Raw genomic sequence first — 25416 nt, 5'->3', positions numbered from 1 at the left:
ATCTAGTGGACATGTCATCCTGTCCGCCTTGGTCTCTACCTCTGAAACAGGATCTTCTGATCCAGGGTCCATTCAAACATCAAAATCTAACTTCTCTGAAGCTGACTGCTTGGAGATTGAACGCTTGATTTTATCAAAACGTGGGTTTTCTGAGCCAGTTATTGATACCTTAATACAGGCTAGGAAGCCTGTTACCAGAAGGATTTACCATAAAATATGGCGTAAATACTTATATTGGTGCGAATCCAAGAGTTACTCATGGAGTAAGGTTAGGATTCCAAGGATATTGTCTTTTCTACAAGAAGGTTTAGAAAAGGGTTTATCCGCTAGTTCCTTAAAGGGACAGATTTCAGCTCTGTCCATTCTTTTACACAAACGTCTGTCAGAAGTTCCGGATGTTCAAGCTTTTTGTCAGGCTTTAGCTAGGATCAAGCCTGTGTTTAAAACTGTTGCTCCGCCATGGAGTTTGAACTTAGTTCTTAATGTTTTACAGGGTGTTCCGTTTGAACCCCTTCATTCCATTGATATCAAGTTGTTATCTTGGAAAGTTCTGTTTTTAATGGCTATTTCCTCGGCTCGAAGAGTCTCTGAGTTATCTGCCTTACATTGTGATTCTCCTTATCTGATTTTTCATTCAGACAAGGTAGTTCTGCGTACTAAACCTGGGTTCCTACCTAAGGTGGTCACTAACAGGAATATCAATCAGAAGATTGTTGTTCCATCTTTGTGTCCTAATCCTTCCTCGAAGAAGGAACGTCTGCTACACAATCTAGATGTAGTCCGTGCCCTGAAATTTTATCTACAGGCAACTAAGGATTTTCGTCAAACGTCTTCCCTGTTTGTCGTTTATTCTGGCCAGAGGAGAGGTCAAAAAGCTTCGGCTACCTCTCTCTCTTTTTGGCTTCGTAGCATAATACGATTAGCCTATGAGACTGCTGGACAGCAGCCTCCTGAAAGAATTACAGCTCATTCTACTAGAGCTGTGGCTTCCACTTGGGCCTTTAAGAATGAGGCTTCTGTTGAACAGATTTGCAAGGCTGCAACTTGGTCTTCTCTTCATACTTTTTCCAAATTTTACAAATTTGACACTTTTGCTTCTTCGGAGGCTGTTTTTGGGAGAAAGGTTCTTCAGGCAGTGGTTCCCTCCGTATAAAGAGCCTGCCTGTCCCTCCCGTCATCCGTGTACTTTTGCTTTGGTATTGGTATCCCAGAAGTAATGATGACCCATGGACTGACCACACTTAACAGGAGAAAACAAAATTTATGCTTACCTGATAAATTCATTTCTCCTGTAGTGTGGTCAGTCCACGGCCCGCCCTGTTTTTTATGGCAGGCTAAAAAATTTTTGGATTATACTCCAGTCACCACTACACCCTTGGGCTTCTCCTTTCTCGTTGGTCCTTTGGTCGAATGACTGGAGGTGACGTAGAGGGGAGGAGCTATATAGCAGCTCTGCTGGGTGAATCCTCTTGCACTTCCTGTAGGGGAGGAGATAATATCCCAGAAGTAATGATGACCCGTGGACTGACCACACTACAGGAGAAATGAATTTATCAGGTAAGCATAAATTTTGTTTTTAAGCTCACCTGAGTCTCTGCTTGATCCTGGTGGTATATAATAAATGCTAAAGCACACTCCCCCCCCCCCCAACCCTTTTAACCCCTTAATGACAACTGACGTACCAGGTACGTCATGCATTAACAAGCAGTTAATGACAATGGACGTACCTGGTACTTCAGTTATCTAACAGAGTGCTGGAAGTGATCACAATCACTTCCAGCAGCTCTGAGGGTATTGCAGTGATGCCTCTGTGGCCCTCTCTGCACCGGTAGTGATGGTGCCGATGGTGCCTTTGTCCGGTGGAAGGAGCCACACTGACACCAATGAAGGAAGGGGGAAAAAAGTTAATTTTTTTTTTTTTTAACATATAAAAGGATCTGGGAGGGGGTGGGGGTATTGTGGGGGGGGGGGGGGGCTGCTACACTACAGAAATAATTCAAAATACAAATAAAAGTTATAAATAAAATTTAAATAGTTTGGTTTGTGGGGCCAAACTGGGTACTGGCAGACAGCTGCCAGTACCCAAGATGGCGGTAATTAGGTAGGGGAGAGGGTTAGAGAGCTGGAGGGGGGGGGGGATCAGGGAGGTTGGGGCTAAGGCAGGGGTCCATCACAACTTAAAATATTTTATAATTTTTATTTAAAAAAAAAAAAAACCTTATTTAGTACTGGCAGACTTTCTGCCAGTACTTAAGATGGCGGTAACAATTGTGGGGTGGGGGAGGGAAGAGAGCTGTTTGGGAGGGATCAGGGAGTGGGATGTGTCAGGTGGGAGGCTGATCTCTAAAATTAACCCTGCAAGCTCCCTACAAGCTACCTAATTTAACCCCTTCACTGCTGGGCATACTTCACGTGTGGTGCGCAGCAGCATTTAGCGGCCTTCTAATTACCAAAAAGCAACGCCAAAGCCATATGTCTGCTATTTCTGAACAAAGGGGATCCCAGAGAAGCTTTTACAACAATTTCTGCCATAATAGCACAAGCTGTTTGTAAATAATTTCAGTGAGAAACCTAAAATTGTTTTTTTTTATTTACTCGCATTTGGCGGTGAAATGGTGGCATAAAATATACCAAAATGGGCCTAAATCAATACTTGGGGTTTTCTACTACACTACACTAAAGCTAAAATTAACCCTACAAGCTCCCTAATTAACCCCTTCACTCCTGGGCATAAAACATGTGTGGTGCGCAGCGGCATTTAGCGGCCTTCTAATTACCAAAAAGCAAACACAAAGCCATATGAGTCTGTTATTTCTGAAAAAGGGGATCCCAGAGAAGCATTTACAACCATTTGTGCCATAATTGCAGAAGCTGTTTGTAAATAATTTCAGTGGGAAACCTAAAGTTTTTGCCAAAATTTGTGAAAAAGTGAACTTTTTTTTTTTTATCGCATTTGGCGGTGAAATGGTGGCATGAAATATACCAAAATGTGCCTAGATCAATACTTTGGGATGTCTTCTAAAACAAAATATATACATGTCAAGGGATATTCAGGTATTCCTGACAGATATCAGGGTTCCAATGTAACTAGCGCCCATTTTGAAAAAAAGTGGTTTGGAAATAGCAAAGTGCTACTTGTATTTATTGCCCCATAAATTGCAAAAAAAGCAAAGAACATGTAAACATTGGGTATTTCTAAACTCAGGACAAAATTTATAAACTATTTAGCATGGGTGTTTTTTGGTGATTGTAGATGTGTAACAGATTTTGGGGGTCAAAGTAAGAAAAAGTGTGTTTTTTTTCCATTTTTCACTCATATTTTATCTTTTTTTTTAGTAAATTATAAGATATGATGAAAATGGTATCTTTAGAAAGTCCATTTAATGACGAGAAAAACGGTATATAATATGTGTGGGTACAGTAAACGAGTAAGAGGAAAATTACAGCTAAACGCAAACACTGCAGAAATGTAAAAATAGCCATTGTCATTAAGGGTAAGAAAATTGAAAAATGGTCCGGTCATTAAGGGGTTAAGGAATAAAACTTTGGCTGTTCATATGCTATGCAGGTATCTCCTGCTTGTTGAAAGTCATATGAAATATTTGCAATATTAATTTGTTTGCATTTTAAGGAAAAATACCCAGTAACTCTTTAATTTGCATATTGGAACATTCTCTTTTGGGGAAAGTCTTCTAAAATGGAAGATTCTGCTTTGACAAAGATAAAGGGATTATTTGATACTGTCACCAAGATAAGATTGGCTTTAAAATAACCTGACATTTTCTCTCTATTACCAGGATGAACAATTTAACACTGTTTTGTTGACATGCATATTTACTCTCTGTGAAATATGTTAAATCTGTGTGATCTCCCCATACACAGGCAGAAAATCTTCTATTGGATGCAGATATGAATATAAAAATAGCGGACTTTGGCTTTAGCAATGAGTTTACAGTTGGCAACAAACTGGACACATTCTGTGGAAGCCCACCGTATGCTGCCCCAGAACTCTTCCAGGGAAAGAAATATGATGGTCCAGAGGTTGATGTATGGAGCTTAGGGGTCATTTTATACACTCTTGTGAGTGGATCTCTACCCTTTGATGGACAAAATTTAAAGGTATGTTGATTAGAATAATGTATCATTTTATTGTTGTATACAATCTTATCAATTTACAGAAATGGGCATATTGTCCTGATGATCAATGAATGGTAATTAAGTTTTTAAAATCTGTCTTCATATATTTAACCATTAAGCCAAAACGTGCGATTATCCGAGAACAAAACTGGTGCTTCAAATAGTTTCTGTATACTTGGTTCAGAATGGATGAAAAATTAATATGAATTATTTTTTGTAGAAATGATTAACTTTTCAAATGGACGTGATTACACTGCATAATATTGCTCAGGTGTTGTAGTGCATTGTTTCTCCTGATTGGCTCAATAGCCATTAAGAAGCGAGGCATGCATCTAAATCCACCAATCACAAGCTTTGTTCTGCCCAGGAATCACATTGGAGCACACCTGAGGCTAAGGTTACCACAAGCATTGGTTTAATAAAATATTTTAGAGAATTGAAGCATTTTATTATTGTTAAATCTCGTTAATTGTATGCTTAAATTTATTTCTGAGTAATCTATGCTCTGAGCATAGTAGGGATTTTTTTAAATAAATTTGCTAAAACTTTATCACATTGAGCTAAGAAAGGAGTTACGCATGTTGCAGTTACAGGTGACAGCTGATTTTGTTAACTTATTTGTTGCTTGAAATCTGATTTTAATAAAGTGCATTTTTTTAATTTTTAAGGAATTAAGGGAAAGAGTGCTTAGAGGAAAATACCGAATCCCTTTCTATATGTCCACAGACTGTGAAAACCTTCTTAAACGTTTCTTGGTGCTAAATCCAACCAAAAGAGGCACTCTAGAGGTAGGTGCATGAAAGATGATGCTATGGTAATCCTAGAAAAAATAACCTAGTTACAAAGATACATATGCAAATATTCACAATTCCAGACTATCCTTTATTTAATACTTTTTTAATACATTAAAACAATAATATATATCATTTGTGCTGCTCAATTAGTAGGATTTGTTTTTGCATAATTATTCAACCTAATGGAAGCGATATTGGTATTTTCTCATGGTCCTGTTGATTGCTATGCAGTTAGGGAAAAATTTAGCTGAAACGTTTCAATGATTTGTGAGGACATTTACAGCAACTACTTTTTGTGTCAGATGTAGATAACATATCGTATCAATTTGGATGTTTTATTTTGGCTTAATGAAACCTTAAAGGGACAGTATACACATTTTCATATAACTGCATGTAATAGACACTACTATAAAGAATAAGATGCATAGATACTGATATAAAAATCCAGTATAAAACGGTTTAATAACTTAGAAGTTCTCAGTTTAGCTCTGTTGAAAAGGCAGTTGGAAAGCCCACTGCAAGTGGGAAATAAGACCCCCCCCCCCACCCCCTTCTTTTGCATATGAAAAGACCCTTTACATAAACAGGAACAAGCTGGAGAAGGTAGCTGACGGTATTCTCTTAAAACTTTGGGGCTTGTTTAGGAGTCTGAAAATAAGAGCAATGGTATTTAAAAATAAGCAAAGCTATACATTTAAAAAAAAAACAAAAAAAAAAACTTGTGGGATATTCTCATTCCCTACAGGAAGTGGCAAAGAGAGCACACAGCAGAGCGGTCCATATAGCTCCCCCTCTAGCTCCACCCCCCAGTCATTCTCTTTGCTGGCTCTAAGCACTAGGGTCTCTCTACGGGAGGGTAAAGTGAATGTGGTGTTAGATTTGTAGTTTTATATCTTCAATCAAGAGTTTGTTATTTTTAAATGGTACCGGTTTGTACTATTTACTCTCTAGCAGAAAAGTGATGAAGAATTCTGCTGAGAGGAAAATGATTTTAGCATGTTGTAACTAAACTCCACTGCTGTTCCCACACAGGACTGAGGAGTACCAGAAAACTTCAGTGGGGGGGGGGGGGGGCAGTTTGCAGGCTTGACTGCAATGAGGTATGTTCAGTCATTTATTTCTAGACAAGACTGAGATAATGCTAGAAGACTGACCAGATCCCCATGTGGGGAGGGTAAGCTATGTTCTGAGACTTAGTATAGAATTGAATGCTTACATGACAGGGCTAAATAGGCTGGTTGACACTAATGCAGGGCAATCGATTATTTGTTTAAGAAATACTTGTTGGAGACACCTTTTTAAGCACTTTGGAGTGTTTTACTGGGGTTATTATCCACATGGCATAAATTTAGTCACTTAGAAGTGATTTTTGTAGGCCTCACAACTCCGGAGTGGGAGGGGCCTAATCCCGCGCCTCAGTTAAAATTGAAAGGCTGTTTCATGCTGCTTCACATGGAGGGGTCCAGCTGCTGATTGAGGGCCTAGAAGAAGCTTTATTCCCCCAAAACTGATCCCTAAGAGCAGGTAGGGCCACAGTAGTAAGCTGTGGCAAGGTGCTGTAGTTAATTAACCGGTTGTTGGCTTTAGGCAGCTCCGGTTTGGGCATTAAGGCGTTAATCGATCTGAAACTAAGGATTTCAGACAAACATCTTCCTTGTTTGTTATCTATTCTGGTAAGAGGAGAGGTCAGAAAGCGACTGCTACCTCTTTCCTTTTGGCTGAAAAGCATCATCCGTTTGGCCTATGAGACTGCTGGCCAGCAGCCTCCTGAAAGAATTACTGCTCATTCTACCAGAGCAGTGGCTTCCACATGGGCTTTCAAGAATGAGGCTTCTGTTGAACAGATTTGTAAGGCAGCGACTTGGTCTTCACTGCATACTTTTGCCAAATTTTACAAATTCAATACTTTTGCTTCTTCGGAGGCTATTTTTGGGGGAGAGGTTTTGCAAGCAGAGGTGCCTTCTGTTTAAGGTACCTGTCTTGTTCCCTCCCTTCATTCGTGTCCTAAAGCTTTGGTATTGGTATCCCACAAGTAAAGGATGAAGCCGTGGACTGGATACACCTTGCAAGAGAAAACAGAATTTATGCTTACCTGATAAATTGCTTTCTCTTTCGGTGTATCCAGTCCACGGCCCGCCCTGGCATTTAAGTCAGGTAAAAAAATTTTTTGTTTAAACTACAGTCACCACTGCACCCCTGTGGTATCTCCTTTTTCTTCCTATCCTTTGGTCGAATGACTGGGGGGTGGAGCTAGAGGGGGAGCTATATGGACAGCTCTGCTGTGTGCTCTTTGCCACTTCCTGTAGGGAATGAGAATATCCCACAAGTAAAGGATGAAGCCGTGGACTGGATACACCGCAAGAGAAAGTAATTTATCAGGTAAGCATAAATTCTGTCTTAATTGTTTGTAGTCCGAGAATACACTACTGCTGTGAAAAGGAAAACAGGTTAAATTGGCACTGGGAGAATTAGACTGGTCTCCTTGTTTGTTAAAGGACCAGTAATTGCAGTAGATTTGCATGATAAAAAGTGAACCTTAATTAAAGGGGGCTGTTAGATGATTCATTTTATTAATTGACTTTTCCATTAATCTTTTTATTTAAGCAAATTATGAAGGACAGATGGATAAATGCAGGGCATGAAGAGGATGAACTGAAGCCATTTGTTGAACCAGAACTAGATATCGCTGATCAGAAACGAATAGGTAATGCATTTTAGTGATTTCTTTATAGTAGGTGAGCAATAAAAACAAACGTTTATTCATATTCTTATCATTGAGACTGACCCTTCTGTGTTCCATTGTACCTTTTAAATGTGATTTTTTTATTTTATTTTTTTTTTGCATATTTATTTTACAACTTAATTTACATCTTTTTTGTTTAGCTTTAAACTGATTTTAAAATGAAAAATGGGTTTCCCTTTACTGTGTTTCTATCGAGTTGGTATTCAAGCCTCAGAACATAAAATATATGGGAACTTGCTCATTTAGGTTCATTGTGTATGAAATTAATGTATATGGGAACTTGCTCATTTAGGTTCATTGTGTATGAAATTAATGTTTTTGAAACCGCAGCCCAATCAAATGGATGCTTGCAGGCAGGCAGGGCAAACCTTATTTCTTTTACAAGATATGACGAGTCCACGGATTTCATCCTTGTGGGATTACGCCTCCTGGTCAGCAGGAAGTGACAAAGAGCACCACAGCAGAGCTGTATATATAGCTCCTCCCCTCCCTCCCACTCCAGTCATTCTCTTTGCCTGTGTTAGTGATAGGAAGAGGTAAAGTGAGGTGTTAGTTTATTTTCTTCAATCAAGAGTTTATTGTTTTTAAATAGTGCCAGTGAGTACTATTTTTCTCAGGGATGGAGCATCAGATGTTTCAACAAGGGGAACTGAAGAGTTTTTCTCTTGTAAGGTGTATCCAGTCCACGGATCATCTATTACTTGTGGTATATTCTCCTTCCCAACAGGAAGCTGCAAGAGGATCACCCACAGCAGAGCTGTTTATATAGCTCCTCCTCTAACTGCCACTCCCAGTCATTCTCTTGCAGCTCTCGACAAGAAAGGAAGTAGCTAGAGAGATGTGGTGTTTTTTATTTAGTTTATCTTCAATCAAAAGTTTATTTTCAAATGGTACTGCAGTTGTACTATTTTAGTTTCAGGCAGAAAGTAGAAGAAGAGTCTGCCTGTGGTCTTTGATGATCTTAGCAGGTTGTAACTAAGATCCATTGCTGTTCTCACACATAACTGAAGAGAGAGGTAACTTCAGCTGGGGGAATGGCATGCAGGGTCTCCTGCTATGAGGTATGTGCAGTTTAAATTTTTCTAGAGAAATGAATATGCTAGAAAATTCTGTCAATACCGGATTTTGTTTAAGGTAAGCCTGTTTACAGTGATTTAATAACGACTAGTATCAAGCTTGCTGTAAAAGGTAATATTTTTATTACTTTAAACACTTCCAGCAAATGTTTTATTTTTCTGTAATGTGATAAACGTTTTTTATACATATTGGTGATAAAACTTTATTGGGGCCCAGTTTTTTCCACATGGCTGGCTAGATTTTGCCTAGGGATAGTTTTGTTAGGCCCTCTCACTGTGAATACAGGTTGGGAGGGGCCTATTTTCGCGCCTAAATGCGCATTAGATTTTGCAGCTTGAGACATCCAGTTTCCCTGAAGGAGTCCCCTGAACACTTAGGACCTCTTTAAAGGGTTTTTGTGCCTTTCAAAGTCATTATATGGGCAGGTAAGGCCACAGCAGAGCTGTGGCAGTTTGTTGTGACTGTTGAAAAACGTTTATCGTTTTTTTGATCCGGTTTTGAAACTAAGGGTTTAATCATCCATTTGCAAGTGGGTGCAATGCTCTGTTAGTCTATTTTACACACTGTAAAAATTTTGTGAGATTTACTGCTTTTTATCACTGTTTTTTCAATTTCTGACAATTTGTTTCTCTTAAAGGCACAGTACCGTTTTTATTTTTTGCTTGTTTACATTTATCAAAGTGTTTTCCAAGCTTGCTGGTCTCATTGCTAGTCTGTTTAAACTTGTCTGACATAGAGGAAACTCCTTGTTCATTATGTTCAGAAGCCATTGTGGAACCCCCTCTTAGAATGTACTGATTTTACTTTAAGTTATAAAGATCATATTCTGTCTTTAAAAGATTTATCACCAGAGGAAACTGACAAGGGGGAAGTTATGCCGACTAACTCGCCCAACGTGTCAGAACCTTTGACTCCCGCTCAAGGGACTCCCGCTCAAGAGGCGCCAAGTACATCTAGCGCGCCCATGGCGTTTAATTTACAAGACATGGCGGCAGTTATGGATCATACCCTTACAGCGGTATTGTCCAAACTACCAGGGTTACAAGGAAAGCGAGACAGCTCTGGAGCTAGAAAAAATACAGAGCACTCTGACGCTTTAGTAGCTATGCGTGATATCCCCTCACAATATGCAGAAGCTGAGGCAAAAGAGATTCTTTCTGTGGGTGATTTCTCCAACATAGGTGTGTCCGGTCCACGGCGTCATCCTTACTTGTGGGATATTCTCTTCCCCAACAGGAAATGGCAAAGAGCCCAGCAAAGCTGGTCACATGATCCCTCCTAGGCTCCGCCTACCCCAGTCATTCTCTTTGCCGTTGTACAGGCAACATCTCCACGGAGATGGCTTAGAGTTTTTTAGTGTTTAACTGTAGTTTTTCATTATTCAATCAAGAGTTTGTTATTTTCAAATAGTGCTGGTACGTACTATTTACTCAGAAACAGAAAAGAGATGAAGAATTCTGTTTGTATGAGGAAAATGATTTTAGCAACCGTAACTAAAATCCATGGCTGTTCCACACAGGACTGTTGAGAGCATTAACTTCAGTTGGGGGAACAGTTTGCAGTCCTTTGCTGCTTGAGGTATGACACATTCTAACAAGACGATGTAATGCTGGAAGCTGTCATTTTCCCTATGGGATCCGGTAAGCCATGTTTATTACGATTGTAAATAAGGGCTTCACAAGGGCTTATTTAGACTGTAGACATTTTTTGGGCTAAATCGATTGATATTAACACTTATTTAGCCTTGAGGAATCATTTATTCTGGGTATTTTGATATAATTATATCGGCAGGCACTGTTTTAGACACCTTATTCTTTAGGGGCTTTCCCAAAGCATAGGCAGAGTCTCATTTTCGCGCCGGTGTTGCGCACTTGTTTTTGAGAGGCATGGCATGCAGTCGCATGTGAGAGGAGCTCTGATACTGATAAAAGACTTCTGAAGGCATCATTTGGTATCGTATTCCCCTTGGGTTTGGTTGGGTCTCAGCAAAGCAGATACCAGGGACTGTAAAGGGGTTAAAGCTTAAAACGGCTCCGGTTCCGTTATTTTAAGGTAAGGTGCTCGATAGTGACTCTCCTCCTTATGAGGAGATTATGGACAGAGTCAATGCTCTCAAATTGGCTAATTCTTTCACTCTAGACGCCTCTTTGCAATTGGCTAAGTTAGCGGCTAAGAATTCTGGGTTTGCTATTGTGGCGCGCAGAGCGCTTTGGTTGAAATCTTGGTCGGCTGATGCGTCTTCCAAGAACAAGCTACTAAACATTCCTTTCAAGGGGAAAACGCTGTTTGGTCCTGACTTGAAAGAGATTATCTCTGATATCACTGGGGGTAAGGGCCATGCCCTTCCTCAGGATCGGCCTTTCAAGGCAAAAAATAGACCTAATTTTCGTCCCTTTCGTAAAAACGGACCAGTCCAAGGTGCTACGTCCTCTAAGCAAGAGGGTAATACTTCTCAGGCCAAGCCAGCTTGGAGACCAATGCAAGGCTGGAACAAGGGAAAGCAGGCAAAGAAACCTGCCACTGCTACCAAGACAGCATGAAATATCGGCCCCCGATCCGGGACCGGATCTGGTGGGGGGCAGACTCTCTCTCTTCGCTCAGGCTTGGGCAAGAGATGTTCTGGATCCTTGGGCGCTAGAAATAGTCTCCCAGGGTTATCTTCTGGAATTCAAGGGACTTCCCCCAAGGGGAAGGTTCCACAGGTCTCAGTTGTCTTCAGACCACATAAAAAGACAGGCGTTCTTACATTGTGTAGAAGACCTGTTAAAAATGGGAGTGATTCATCCTGTTCCATTGAGAGAACAAGGGATGGGGTTCTACTCCAATCTGTTCATAGTTCCCAAAAAAGAGGGAACGTTCAGACCAATCCTAGATCTCAAGATCTTAAACAAATTTCTCAAGGTCCCATCTTTCAAGATGGAAACCATTCGAACTATCCTTCCTTCCATCCAGGAAGGTCAATTCATGACCACGGTGGATTTAAAGGATGCGTATCTACATATTCCTATCCACAAGGAACATCATCGGTTCCTAAGGTTTGCATTCCTGGACAAACATTACCAGTTCGTGGCGCTTCCTTTCGGATTAGCCACTGCTCCAAGGATTTTCACAAAGGTACTAGGGTCCCTTCTAGCTGTGCTAAGACCAAGGGGCATTGCAGTTGTACCTTACCTGGACGACATTCTGATTCAAGCGTCGTCCCTCCCTCGAGCAAAGGCTCACACGGACATCGTCCTGGCCTTTCTCAGATCGCACGGCTGGAAAGTGAACGTGGAAAAGAGTTCTCTATCCCCGTCAACAAGGGTTCCCTTCTTGGGAACAATTATAGACTCCTCAGAAATGAGGATTTTTCTAACAGAGGCCAGAAAGACAAAGCTTCTGGACTCTTGTCGAATACTTCATTCCGTTCCTCTTCCTTCCGTAGCTCAGTGCATGGAAGTGATCGGGTTGATGGTAGCGACAATGGACATAGTTCCTTTTGCGCGCATTCATCTAAGACCATTACAACTGTGCATGCTCAGTCAGTGGAATGGGGACTATACAGACTTGTCTCCAAAGATACAAGTAAATCAGAGGACCAGAGACTCACTCCGTTGGTGGCTGTCCCTGGACAACCTGTCACGAGGGATGACATTCCACAGACCAGAGTGGGTCATTGTCACGACCGACGCCAGTCTGATGGGCTGGGGCGCGGTCTGGGGATCCCTGAAAGCTCAGGGTCTTTGGTCTCGGGAAGAATCTCTTCTACCGATAAATATTCTGGAACTGAGAGCGATATTCAATGCTCTCAAGGCTTGGCCTCAGCTAGCGAGGACCAAGTTCATACGGTTTCAATCAGACAACATGACGACTGTTGCGTACATCAACCATCAGGGGGGAACAAGGAGTTCCCTAGCGATGGAAGAAGTGACCAAGATTATTCTATGGGCGGAGTCTCACTCCTGCCACCTGTCTGCTATCCACATCCCGGGAGTGGAAAATTGGGAAGCGGATTTTCTGAGTCGTCAGACATTGCATCCGGGGGAGTGGGAACTCCATCCGGAAATCTTTGCCCAAGTCACTCAACTTTGGGGCATTCCAGACATGGATCTGATGGCCTCTCGTCAGAACTTCAAAGTTCCTTGCTACGGGTCCAGATCCATGGATCCCAAGGCGGCTCTAGTGGATGCACTAGTAGCACCTTGGACCTTCAAACTAGCTTATGTGTTCCCGCCGTTTCCTCTCATCCCCAGGCTGGTAGCCAGGATCAATCAGGAGAGGGCGTCGGTGATCTTGATAGCTCCTGCGTGGCCACGCAGGACTTGGTATGCAGATCTGGTGAATATGTCATCGGCTCCACCTTGGAAGCTACCTTTGAGACGAGACCTTCTTGTTCAGGGTCCGTTCGAACATCCGAATCTGGTTTCACTCCAGCTGACTGCTTGGAGATTGAACGCTTGATTTTATCGAAGCGAGGTTTCTCAGATTCTGTTATCGATACTCTTGTTCAGGCCAGAAAGCCTGTAACTAGAAAGATTTACCACAAAATTTGGAAAAAATATATCTGTTGGTGTGAATCTAAAGGATTCCCTTGGGACAAGGTTAAGATTCCTAGGATTCTATCCTTCCTTCAAGAAGGATTGGAAAAAGGATTATCGGCAAGTTCCCTGAAGGGACAGATTTCTGCCTTGTCGGTGTTACTTCACAAAAAACTGGCAGCTGTGCCAGATGTTCAAGCCTTTGTTCAGGCTCTGGTTAGAATCAAGCCTGTTTACAAACCTTTGACTCCTCCTTGGAGTCTCAATCTAGTTCTTTCAGTTCTTCAGGGGGTTCCGTTTGAACCCTTACATTCCGTTGATATTAAGTTATTATCTTGGAAAGTTTTGTTTTTAGTTGCAATTTCTTCTGCTAGAAGAGTTTCAGAATTATCTGCTCTGCAGTGTTCTCCTCCTTATCTGGTGTTCCATGCAGATAAGGTGGTTTTACGTACTAAACCTGGTTTTCTTCCAAAAGTTGTTTCTAACAAAAACATTAACCAGGAGATTATCGTACCTTCTCTGTGTCCGAAACCAGTTTCAAAGAAGGAACGCTTGTTGCACAATTTGGATGTTGTTCGCGCTCTAAAATTCTATTTAGATGCTACAAAGGATTTTAGACAAACATCTTCCCTGTTTGTTGTTTATTCAGGTAAAAGGAGAGGTCAAAAAGCAACTTCTACCTCTCTCTCTTTTTGGATTAAAAGCATCATCAGATTGGCTTACGAGACTGCCGGACGGCAGCCTCCCGAAAGAATCACGGCTCATTCCACTAGGGCTGTGGCTTCCACATGGGCCTTCAAGAACGAGGCTTCTGTTGATCAGATATGTAGGGCAGCGACTTGGTCTTCACTGCACACTTTTACCAAATTTTACAAGTTTGATACTTTTGCTTCTTCTGAGGCTATTTTTGGGAGAAAGGTTTTGCAAGCCGTGGTGCCTTCCATTTAGGTGACCTGATTTGCTCCCTCCCTTCATCCGTGTCCTAAAGCTTTGGTATTGGTTCCCACAAGTAAGGATGACGCCGTGGACCGGACACACCTATGTTGGAGAAAACAGAATTTATGTTTACCTGATAAATTTCTTTCTCCAACGGTGTGTCCGGTCCACGGCCCGCCCTGGTTTTTTAATCAGGTCTGATAATTTATTTTCTTTAACTACAGTCACCACGGTACCATATGGTTTCTCCTATGCTATTATTCCTCCTTAACGTCGGTCGAATGACTGGGGTAGGCGGAGCCTAGGAGGGATCATGTGACCAGCTTTGCTGGGCTCTTTGCCATTTCCTGTTGGGGAAGAGAATATCCCACAAGTAAGGATGACGCCGTGGACCGGACACACCGTTGGAGAAAGAAATTTATCAGGTAAACATAAATTCTGTTTTTTCTGACTCGGGGAAGATGCTTCAACCTGATTCTGATATGTCAACATTTAAATTTAAGCTTGAACACCTCCGCGTGTTGCTCAGGGAGGTTTTAGCTACTCTGGATGACTGTGACATTATAGTGCCAGAGAAATTGTGTAGATTGGATAAATACTATGCAGTGCCTGTTTACACTGATGTTTTTCCAATACCTAAAAGGTTTTCAGAAATTATTACTAAGGAATGGGATAGACCAGGTGTACCGTTCTCTCCCCCTCCTATTTTTAAGAAAATGTTTCCAATAGATGCCGCTACACGGGACTTATGGCAAACGGTCCCTAAGGTGGAGGGAGCAGTTTCTACCCTAGCTAAGCGTACAACTATCCCCGTCGAGGACAGTTGTGCTTTCCTAGATCCAATGGATAAAAAGTTAGAGGGTTACCTTAAGAAAATGTTTATTCAACAAGGTTTTATTCTCCAGCCGGTCACTGCTGCTGCGGCCTTCTGGTTTGAGTCTCTAGAAGAGGCCTTACAGGTAGAAACTCCATTGGATGATATACTTGACAAGCTTAAAGGGCTTAAGCTAGCCAATTCATTTGTTTCTGACGCCGTTGTTCATTTAACTAAACTAACGGCTAAGAACTCAGGTTTTGCTGTTCAGGCGCGTAGGGCGCTATGGATTAAATCCTGGTCAGCTGACTTTACTTCAAAGTCTAAGCTTCTCAATATTCCCTTCAAGGGGCAGACCCTATTCGGGCCTGGACTGAAGGAGATCATTTCTGATATTACTGGAGGAAAAAGTCATGCCCTTCCTCAGGATAGGTCTAACAAATTAATAACCAAACAAACTAATTTTCGTGCCTTTCGAAACTTTAAGACGAGCGCGGCATCATCTTCCTCTAATGCAAAACAAGAGGGAAAATTTTGCCCAGTCCAAGCCGGTCTGGAGACCTAACCAGGCTTGGAACAAAGGTAAACAGAGGCAGCAGCAGGCTTCTTGGCCTAAGACAACATGAAAGATTGGCCCCCGATCCGGTAACGGATCTAGTAGGGGGCAGACTTTCTCTCTTTGCCCAGGATTGGGCATGAGATGTCCAGGATCCCTGGGCGTTGGAAATTGTGTCCAGGGATATCTTCTGGACTTCAAAGCTTCTTCCCCAAAAGGAAGATTTCACCTTTTGCAATTATCTGCAGACTAGATAAAGAGAGGCATTCTTACATTGTCTTCAAGACCTCCTAGTTATGAGTGATCCACCCAGTTCCAAAGGAGGAACAGGGGCAAGGATTCAATTCTATTTGTGGTTCCCAAGAAAGAGGGAACCTTCAGACTAATCTTAGATCTCAAGATCCTAAATAAATGTCTCACGGTCCCATCTTTCAAGATGGAGACTATTAGAACCATCCTACCTATGATCCAGGAGGGTCAATATATGACTACCGTGGACTTAAAGGATGCTTATCTTCACATTCCGATACACAAAGATCATCATCGGTTTCTCAGGTTCGCCTTCCTAGACAGGCATTACCAGTTTGTGGATCTTCTCTTTGGGTTAGCTACGGCACCAAGAATCTTTACGAAGGTTCTGGGGTCACTTCTGGCGGTCCTAAGGCCGCGGGGCATAGCAGTAGCCCCTTACTTAGACGACGTTCTGATACAGGCGTCGAATTTCCAAATTGCCAAGTCCCATACGGACATTGTTCTGGCATTCCTGAGGTCTCATGGGTGGACAGTGAACGAAAAGAAGAGTTCTCTATCCCCTCTCACAAGAGTTTCCTTCCTGGGAACTCAGATTCTGTAGAAATGAGGATTTACCTGACAGAGGCCAGGTTGTCAAAACTTCTAAATTCCTGCCGTGTTCTTTATTCTACTTCTCGCCCTTCGGTGGCTCAGTGTATGGAAGTAATCGGCTTAATGGTAGCGGCAATGGACATAGTGCCGTTTGCCCGTCTACATCTCAGACCGCTGCAACTCTGCATGCTCAGTCAGTGGAATGGGGATTACACAGATTTTTCCCCTCTTATAAATCTGGATCAAGAGACCAGGTATTCTCTTCTCTGGTGGCTATCTCGAGTCCATCTGTCCAAAGGTATGACCTTCCGCAGGCCAGATTCTGGGCTGGGGGGCAGTCTGGAACTCTCTGAAGGCTCAGGGGTCATGGACTCAGGAGGAGGCTCTCCTTCCGTTAAACATTCTGGAACTAAGAGCGATATTCAATGCTCTTCAGGCTTGGCCTCAGCTAGCGGCAGTGAGGTTCATCAGATTTCAGTCGGACAACATCACGACTGTAGCTTACATCAACCATCAAGGGGGAACAAGGAGTTCCCTAGCTATGTTGGAGGTTTCAAAGATAATTCGTTGGGCAGAGATTCACTCTTGCCATCTCTCAGCTATCCATATCCCAGGAGTAGAGAACTGGGAGGCGGATTTTCTAAGTCAACAGACTTTTCATCCGGGCGAGTGGGGGCTCCATCTGGAGGTGTTTGCACAGTTGATTCGACGTTGGGGCAAACCAGAACTGGATCTCATGGCGTCTCGCCAGAACGCCAAGCTTCCTTGTTATGGATCCAGGTCCAGGGATCCCAAGGCAGCGCTGATAGATGCTCTAGCAGCGCCTTGGTCCTTCAACCTGGCTTATGTGTTTCCACCGTTTCCTCTGCTCCCTCGTCTGATTGCCAAGATCAAGCAGGAGAGAGCAGCAGTGATTTTGATAGCACCTGCGTAGCCACGCAGGACTTGGTATGCAGATCTTGTGGACATGTCATCCTTTCCACCATGCACTCTGCCTCTGAGGCGGGACCTTCTACTTCAGGGTCCTTTCAACCATCCAAATTTAATTTCTCTGTGGCTGACTGCTTGGAGATTGAACGCTTGATTTTATCAACGTGTGGTTTCTCCGAGTCGGTCATTGATACCTTAATACAGGCGCGAGAGCCTGTCACCAGGAAAATCTATCATAAGATATGGTGTAAATATCATTGGTGTGAATCTAAGGGTTACTCGTGGAGTAAGGTCAGGATTCCTAGGATATTATCCTTTCTCCAAGATGGATTGGAAAAGGGTTTGTCAGCAAGTTCCTTAAAGGGACAGATTTCTGCTCTGTCTATTCTTTTGCACAAACGTCTGGCTGAGGTTCCAGACGTGCAGGTGTTTTGTCAGGCTTTAGTCAGAATTAAGCCTGTGTTTAAACCTGTTGCTCTGCCTTGGAGTTTAAATTTAGTTCTTCAAGGGGTTCCGTTTGAACCCTTGCATTCCATAGATATTAAGCTCTTATCTTGGAAAGTTTCGTTTTTAGTAGCTATCTCCTCGACTCAGAGTTTCGGAGTTATCTGCTTTACAATGTGATTCTCCTTATCTCATTTTTCATTCCGATAAGGTAGTGATACGTACCAAACCTGGTTTTCTACTTAAGGTGGTATCTAATAAAAATATCAATCAGGAGATTGTTGTACCGTAACTGTGTCCTAATCCTTCTTCAAAGAAGGAACATCTTTACACAATCTTGACGTGGTTCGTGCTTTAAAGTATTATTTAAAAGCTACTAAAGATTTTCGTCAAACATCTGCATTGTTTGTTGTCTACTCTGGACAGAGGAGAGGCCAAAAGGCTTCGGCAACTTCTTTCTTTTTGGCTAAGGAGTATAATACGCTTAGCTTATGAGACTGCTGGCCAGCAGCCTCCTGAAAGGATTACAGCTCATTCCACTAGAGCAGTAGCTTCCAAATGGGCTTTTAAGAATGAGGCTTCTGTTGAACAGATTTGTAAGGCGGCGACTTGGTCTTCGCTTCATACTTTTTCAAAATTCTATAAAATTGATACTTTTGCTTCTTCTGAGGCTTTTTTTGGGAGAAAGGTTTTGCAGGCAGTGGTGCCTTCCGTTTAAGCACCTGCCTTGTCCCTCCCTTCATCCGTGTTCTATAGCTTTGGTATTGGTATCCCACAAGTAATGGATGATCCGTGGACTGGATACACCTTACAAGAGAAGACAAAATTTATGCTTACCTGATAAATTTATTTCTCTAGTGGTGTATCCAGTCCACGGCCCGCCCTGTCTTTTTAAGGCAGGTGTGTTTTATTTTTAAACTACAGTCGCCACTGCACCCTATGGTTTCTCCTTTCTCTTGCTTGTCTTTGGTCAAATTACTGGGAGTGGCAGTTAGAGTAGGAGCTATATAGACAGCTCTGCTGTGAGCGATCCTCTTGCAGCTTCCTGTTGGGAAGGAGAATATCCCACAAGTAATGGATGATCTGTGGACTGGATACACCACAAGAGAAATTAATTTATCAGGTAAGCATAAATTTAGTTTTTTCTATATTCTCAGTCACTCCCCATGCTGGTGCTGCCCTGCTAATGGTCTTATAGGATATCACACAAGGCCCTCTTTGAACCCACAGACCTACGGGAGGTGATGTAAAGAGTCCTCTTAATCGTGTGGGACAGGTTCAGATCAGCACTACGGTATGTACAGTCTTTTTGTTTTCTGGGAAAGATGTAACTCAGAACAGGCTGACGTTAGCTGCTGCAACACAAGTAGGGGTAACTAACTTGCACATAAAGTTTTATTTCCCTGTCTGTATCCTTTTTAGCCCACTATATCAGTACACAGTGAGTAGTAAAGCAATCAAGGTTGGTGTTATGTGACTTTTTTTTTTTTTTTTGTTTTTGTTTTTTTGTCATGGTAAACAAAGGATTCTTTATTCTTTTATTGTGTGGATGGACCCTATAGTTAGTTAGGTCAAGGGTCACATATGGGCATATTCAAGTCGTGTCTGCCCGACGTATTTTAACTACGGCGCTTTTTCTTTCTGTATCCGTCCACGAAGGGCGGGGCTTCCGTTCGCGCGCTTTACTGCGCACTTGTTATTCCGTTCCTAGGTCTGCTTGGTCTAATACCTGAAATACAGCAAGCGGACCTAGGCTGTGATTATTGCGCATCCTGCTTGGTGTGAGGTAGGCGCCACAGCAGAGCTGTGGCTTGGTGCAGGGGTTAATTTTAGTCGCCACTCTAATAAGGGCTAGATTAACATGAGGTTTAAATATTTTTGATATTAGCAATTGCATATTGATTTTCACCTTTTTAGTAAAAAGCCTATCGTTCACACTGCAGAAAAATTTGTTTTAAAATTTAAAGGCACAGTACCGTTTTTCAGAATTTAAAGGCACAGTACTTGTTTTGTTTCATATATCTGACACGACCAATATTGCTCTTGTTTTTCTTTTTACCATGGCTGATCTACTGGAACAGACTTGTTCTATGTGCTTAGCTGCCAATGTGGAGAACCCCCTTTTACATTTTGTCCCTCTTGTACTGAGAGGGCTTTACAGTTTAAAGAACAAATTTTCTTTAATGCAAATAACTAAGGATGCTTCTCAGCTTGAGGAGACTCGGGGTATGCCGCTACTTTCTCCCCAAGCGTCACAGCCTTTAACACCTGCTCAGGCGCCATCAACGGCGTCCACTTCATTTACTCTGCAGGATATGGCGGCAGTTATGTCATCTACTCTTACAGAGGTTTAGTCCAAGTTGCCAGTGTTAAAAGGCAAACGTAGTAGAAGGGCGGATCAGGTGGCTTCTTACTCTTTGATGTCGATCTCCGACATACACTCCCAGAGCTCTGAAGTGGGAGGTAGAGAGATTCTATCTGAAGGGGAATTGTCTGATTCAGGAAGTGCATTGCCCGACATAGATTCGGACGTAATGGCCTTCAGATTTAAGCTTGAACACCTCCGTCTGTTGCGGGAGGTTTCTTCTGTTAAGTGTGATCAGTCCACGGGTCATCATTACTTCTGGGATATTACTCCTCCCCAACAGGAAGTGCAAGAGGATTCACCCAGCAGAGCTGCATATAGCTCCTCCCCTCTACGTCACCCCCAGTCATTCTCTTGCACCCAACGACTAGATAGGATGTGTGAGAGGACTATGGTGATTTTATTTAGAAAAGGGTTTATCCGCTAGTTCATTAAAGGGACAGATCTCAGCTCTGTCTATTCTGTTACACAAACGTCTGTCAGAAGTGCCAGACGTTCAGGCTTTTTGTCAGGCTTTGGCGAGGATTAAGCCTGTGTTTAAAACTGTTGCTCCGCCATGGAGTTTAAACCTTGTTCTTAACGTTTTACAGGGCGTTCCGTTTGAACCCCTCCATTCCATTGATATAAGGTTGTTATCTTGGAAAGTTCTATTTTTAATGGCTATTTCCTCGGCTCGAAGAGTCTCTGAGTTATCAGCCTTACATTGTGATTCTCCTTATTTGATTTTTCATTCAGATAAGGTAGTTCTGCGTGCTAAACCTGGGTTCTTACCTAAAGTAGTCACTAACAGGAATATCAATCAAGAGATTGTTGTTCCTTCTTTGTGCCCAAATCCTTCTTCGAAGAAGGAACGTCTACTACACAATCTGGACGTAGTTCGTGCCCTAAAATTTTACTTACAGGCAACTAAGGAATTTCGACAAACATCTTCTCTGTTTGTCGTGTACTCTGGTCAGAGGAGAGGTCAAAAGGCTTCTGCTACCTCTCTTTCCTTTTGGCTTCGTAGTATAATACGTTTAGCTTATGAGACTGCTGGACAGCAGCCTCCTGAAAGGATTACAGCTCATTCTACTAGAGCTGTGGCTTCCACTTGGGCCTTCAAGAATGAGGCCTCTGTTGAACAGATTTGCAAGGCTGCAACTTGGTCTTCGCTTCATACTTTTTCCAAATTTTACAAATTTGACACTTTTGCTTCCTCGGAGGCTATTTTTGGGAGAAAGGTTCTTCAAGCAGTGGTTCCTTCTGTATAAAGAGCCTGGCTATCCCTCCCGTCATCCGTGTACTTTTGCTTTGGTATTGGTATCCCAGAAGTAATGATGACCCGTGGACTGATCACACTTAACAGAAGAAAACATAATTTATGCTTACCTGATAAATTCCTTTCTTCTGTAGTGTGATCAGTCCACGGCCCGCCCTGTTTTTAAGGCAGGCAGTTATTTTTTAAATTATACTCCAGTCACCACTACACCCTTGGTTTCTCCTTTCTCGTTGGTCCTTGGTCGAATGACTGGGGGTGACGTAGAGGGGAGGAGCTATATGCAGCTCTGCTGGGTGAATCCTCTTGCACTTCCTGTTGGGGAGGAGTAATATCCCAGAAGTAATGATGACCCGTGGACTGATCACACTACAGAAGAAAGGAATTTATCAGGTAAGCATAAATTATGTTTTTGCTGACTCTGGACGACTGGGACTCTCTATTGTAGTACCTCCAGAGAAACTGTGTAAGATGGACAAATATTTAGAGGTTTATTCAGATATTTTTCCGGTTCCTAAGAGAATTTCGGAAATTATTACATGGGAATGGGAAGGACCAGGTATCCCGTTTTCACCTTCCCCTACTTTTAAGAAAATGTACCCTATAGCTGACACTGTTCGGGATTCTTGGCAAACGGTCCCTAAGGTGGAGGGAGCTATCTCTACCCTGGTTAAGCGTACGACTATCCCTATTGAGGACAGTTGTGCAGTTGTTCAAGGACCCTATAGATAAAAAGTTGGAGGGTCTTCTGAAAAAGCTGTGTGTTCATCAAGGGTTTCTCAAAACTGCGGCTGCCTTTTGGTTTGACGCCTTAGAAGAGTCTCTGAAGACTGAGACTTCTTTAGAGGAGATAATGGATAGAATTAAGGTCCTTAAGCTGGCTAATTCTTTTGTTACAGATGCCGCCTTTCAGATTGCAAAATTGGCGGCTAAGAATGCAGGTTTTGCCATTTTAGCATGCAGAGCCTTATGGTTAAAATCTTGGTCTGCGGATGTGTCCTCTAAATCCAAGCTTTTGGCTATTCCTTTCAAGGGAAAGACCCTATTCGGGCCTGACTTGAAAGAGATCATTTCTGACATTACGGGAGGTAAGGGTCATCAACTACCTCAGGATAAGTCTTCTAAGCAGAGGAATAGACAGAGTAATTTTCGTTCATTTTGAAATTTCAAGGGAGTCCCCTCTGCCGCTTCCGCTAAACAGGAAGGGAATTTTGCACAAGCCAAGTCCGTCTGGAGACCCACAAGGCTTGGAACAAGGGTAAACAACCCAAGAAGCCCGCTGCTGCTCCCAAGACAGCATGAAGGGGCGGCCCCCGATCCAGGACCGGATCTAGTAGGGGGCAGACTTTTTCTCTTTGTCCAGGCTTGGATAAGAGACGTTCAGGATCCCTGGACATTGTGTCTCAAGGGTATCAGCTGTAGTTCAAAAATTCCTTCCCAAGGGGAAGGTTCCTTCTTTCATGATTGTAGACCAGATAAAGAGGCGTTCTTACGTTGTGTAAAAGACCTCTCTACTATGGGAGTAATTTGTCCTGCCCCAATACAAGAACAGGGGCAGGGGTTTTACTCAAATCTTCATGGTTCCCAAAAAAGAGGGAACGTTCAGACCCATTTTAGATCTCAAGAGTCTAAACAAGTTTCTCAGAGTCCCAGCCTTCAAGATGGAGACTATTCGGACAATTCTTCCATTGATCCAGGAGGGTCAATATATGACTACAGGATCATCTGTCCCAAGGGACGTGCTTCCGCAGACCCTCATGGGTGATGGTGACAACGGACGCCAGTCTACTAGGTTGGGGTGCAGTCTAGAATTCCCTGAAGGCTCAGGGTGTGTGGACTCGGTCGGAGTATCTACTTCCAATCAATATTCTGGAGTTAAGAGCGATATTTAATGCGCTTCAGGCTTGGCCTCAGTTGGCTTCGGCCAAATTCATCCAGTTCCAGTCGGACAACATCACAACTGTGGCTTACATCAATCATCAGGGATGAACAAGGAGTTCCTTAGCGATGACAGAAGTATCCAAGATAATTCGGTGGGCGGAGGCTCACTCTTATCTGTCCGCAATATACATCCCAGGAGTAGACAACTGGGAAGCTGACTTTTTGAGCAGACAGACTTTCCATCCGGGGAATTGGAACTCCATCCGGGGAATGGGAACTCCATCCGGAGGTCTTTGCCGCTCTAATTCTCAGGTGGGGCAGACCGGAATTGGATCTGATGGCGTCTCGTCAGAATGCCAAGCTCCCAAGATACAGATCTAGATCAAGGGATCCTCAGGCCGAACTGATAGATGCCTTGGTCGTTCAACCTAGCTTATGTGTTTCCACAGTTTGCTCTCCTTCCCCGGATCAAACAGGAGATTGCTTCAGTAATTCTAATCACTCCTGCGTGGCCATGCAGGACTTGGTACGCGGATCTGGTGGACATGTCCTCTCTGCCACCTTGGAAGTTTCCATTGAGGCAGGACCTTCTCATTCAGGGACCCTTCCATCACCCGAATCTAGTTTCTATGCAGCTAACTGCTTGGAGGTTGAATGCTTGATTTTATCCAAGCAAGGGTTCTCTGATTCGGTCATTGATAACTTGATTCAGGCACGTAAGCCTGTTACTAGAAAGATTTACCATAAGATATGGCGTAAATATCTTTATTGGTGCGAATCCAAGGGATACTCATGGAGTAGGGTTAGGATTCCCAGGATTTTAGCTTTTCTCCAAGAAGGATTGGAGAAAGAGTTGTCAGCAAGTTCCCTAAAGGGACAGATTTCTGCCTTGTCTATTCTGTTACACAAACATCTGTCAGATATTCCAGACGTTCAATCTTTTTGTCAGGCTCTAACTCGAATCAGGCTTGTGTTTAGACCAATTGCTCCTCCTTGGAGTTTGAATTTAGTTCTTAATGTTTTTCAAGGGGTTTCGTTTGAACCCATGCATTCCATAGACATTAAGTTATCTGGAAAGTTTTTTTTTTATTTTTGGTTGCTATTTCTTCTGCTCGCAGAGTTTGAGCTTTCAGCTTTACAATGTGATTCTCCTTATCTTATTTTCCATTCCGATAAGGTGGTGTTGCGTACCAAACCTGGTTTTCTTCCTAAGGTTGTTTCTAATAAGAATATTAATCAGGAAATTGTTGTTCCTTCTTTGTGTCCTAATCCTTCTAAGAAGGAGCGGTTGTTGCATAACTTGGACGTGGTTCGTGCCCTGAAGTTTTACTTGCAGGCGACTAAGGATTTCCGTCAATCATCTTCATTATTTGTTGTTTTTTCTGGGAAGCATAGGGGCCAGAAAGCTACGGCTACCGCTTTCTTTTTGGCTGAAGAGTATCATTCGTTTTGCATATGAGACTGCTGGACAGCAGCCTCCTGAAAGAATTATGGCTCATTTTACTAGGGCTGTGGCTTCCTCATGGGCATTTAAGAACGATGCTTCTGTTGAACAGATTTGCAAGGCTGCAACTTGGTTGTCTCTTCATACTTTTTCCAAATTTTACAAATTTGATACCTTTTGCCTCATCAGAGGCTGTTTTTGGGAGACAGGTTCTTCAAGCAGTGGTGCCTTCCGTTTAGGTTCCTGTCTTGTCCCTCCCTTTCATCCTTGTCCTGTAGCTTTGGTATTGTATCCCACAAGTAAGGATGAAATCCGTGGACTCGTCATATCTTGTAAAAGAAAAGGAAATTTATGCTTACCTGATAAATTTTATTTCTTTTACGATATGACGAGTCCACGGCCCGCCCTGTCAATTTTTCAGACAGGTTTTTTATTTTGGTTAAACTTCAGTCACCTCTGCACCTTGGCTTTTCCTTTCTCTTCCTAACTTCGGTCGAATGACTGGAGTGGGAGGGGAGGAGCTATATATACAGCTCTGCTGTGGTGCTCTTTGCCACTTCCTGCTGACCAGGAGGCGTAATCCAACAAGTAAGGATGAAATCCGTGGACTCGTCATATCGTAAAAGAAATAAATTTATCAGCATAAATTTCCTTTTTATCTAAAACTAACCATAACAACA

The 25416-nt window shown here is 42.6% G+C and overlaps 1 protein-coding gene across 3 annotated transcripts in view; it reads left to right on the top strand.

The window, feature by feature from the left end:
- Positions 1–25416, top strand: part of MARK3 (microtubule affinity regulating kinase 3) — a 153280-nt gene that overhangs the window by 67411 nt on the left and 60453 nt on the right. For all 3 annotated transcript variants that reach the window (XM_053697415.1, XM_053697414.1, XM_053697413.1), the window contains exons 8-10: positions 3883–4119; positions 4806–4925; positions 7536–7635. In XM_053697415.1, the coding sequence (XP_053553390.1) occupies positions 3883–4119; positions 4806–4925; positions 7536–7635 (457 nt within the window). The remainder of the gene's footprint in view (positions 1–3882; positions 4120–4805; positions 4926–7535; positions 7636–25416) is intronic.

This window comes from Bombina bombina, chromosome 1 (genome assembly GCF_027579735.1).
Source record: "Bombina bombina isolate aBomBom1 chromosome 1, aBomBom1.pri, whole genome shotgun sequence".
Classification (NCBI taxonomy): domain Eukaryota; kingdom Metazoa; phylum Chordata; class Amphibia; order Anura; family Bombinatoridae; genus Bombina; species Bombina bombina.
Note: the sequence above shows the minus strand (reverse complement) of the source record. Positions and strands in the feature narration are given on the sequence as shown.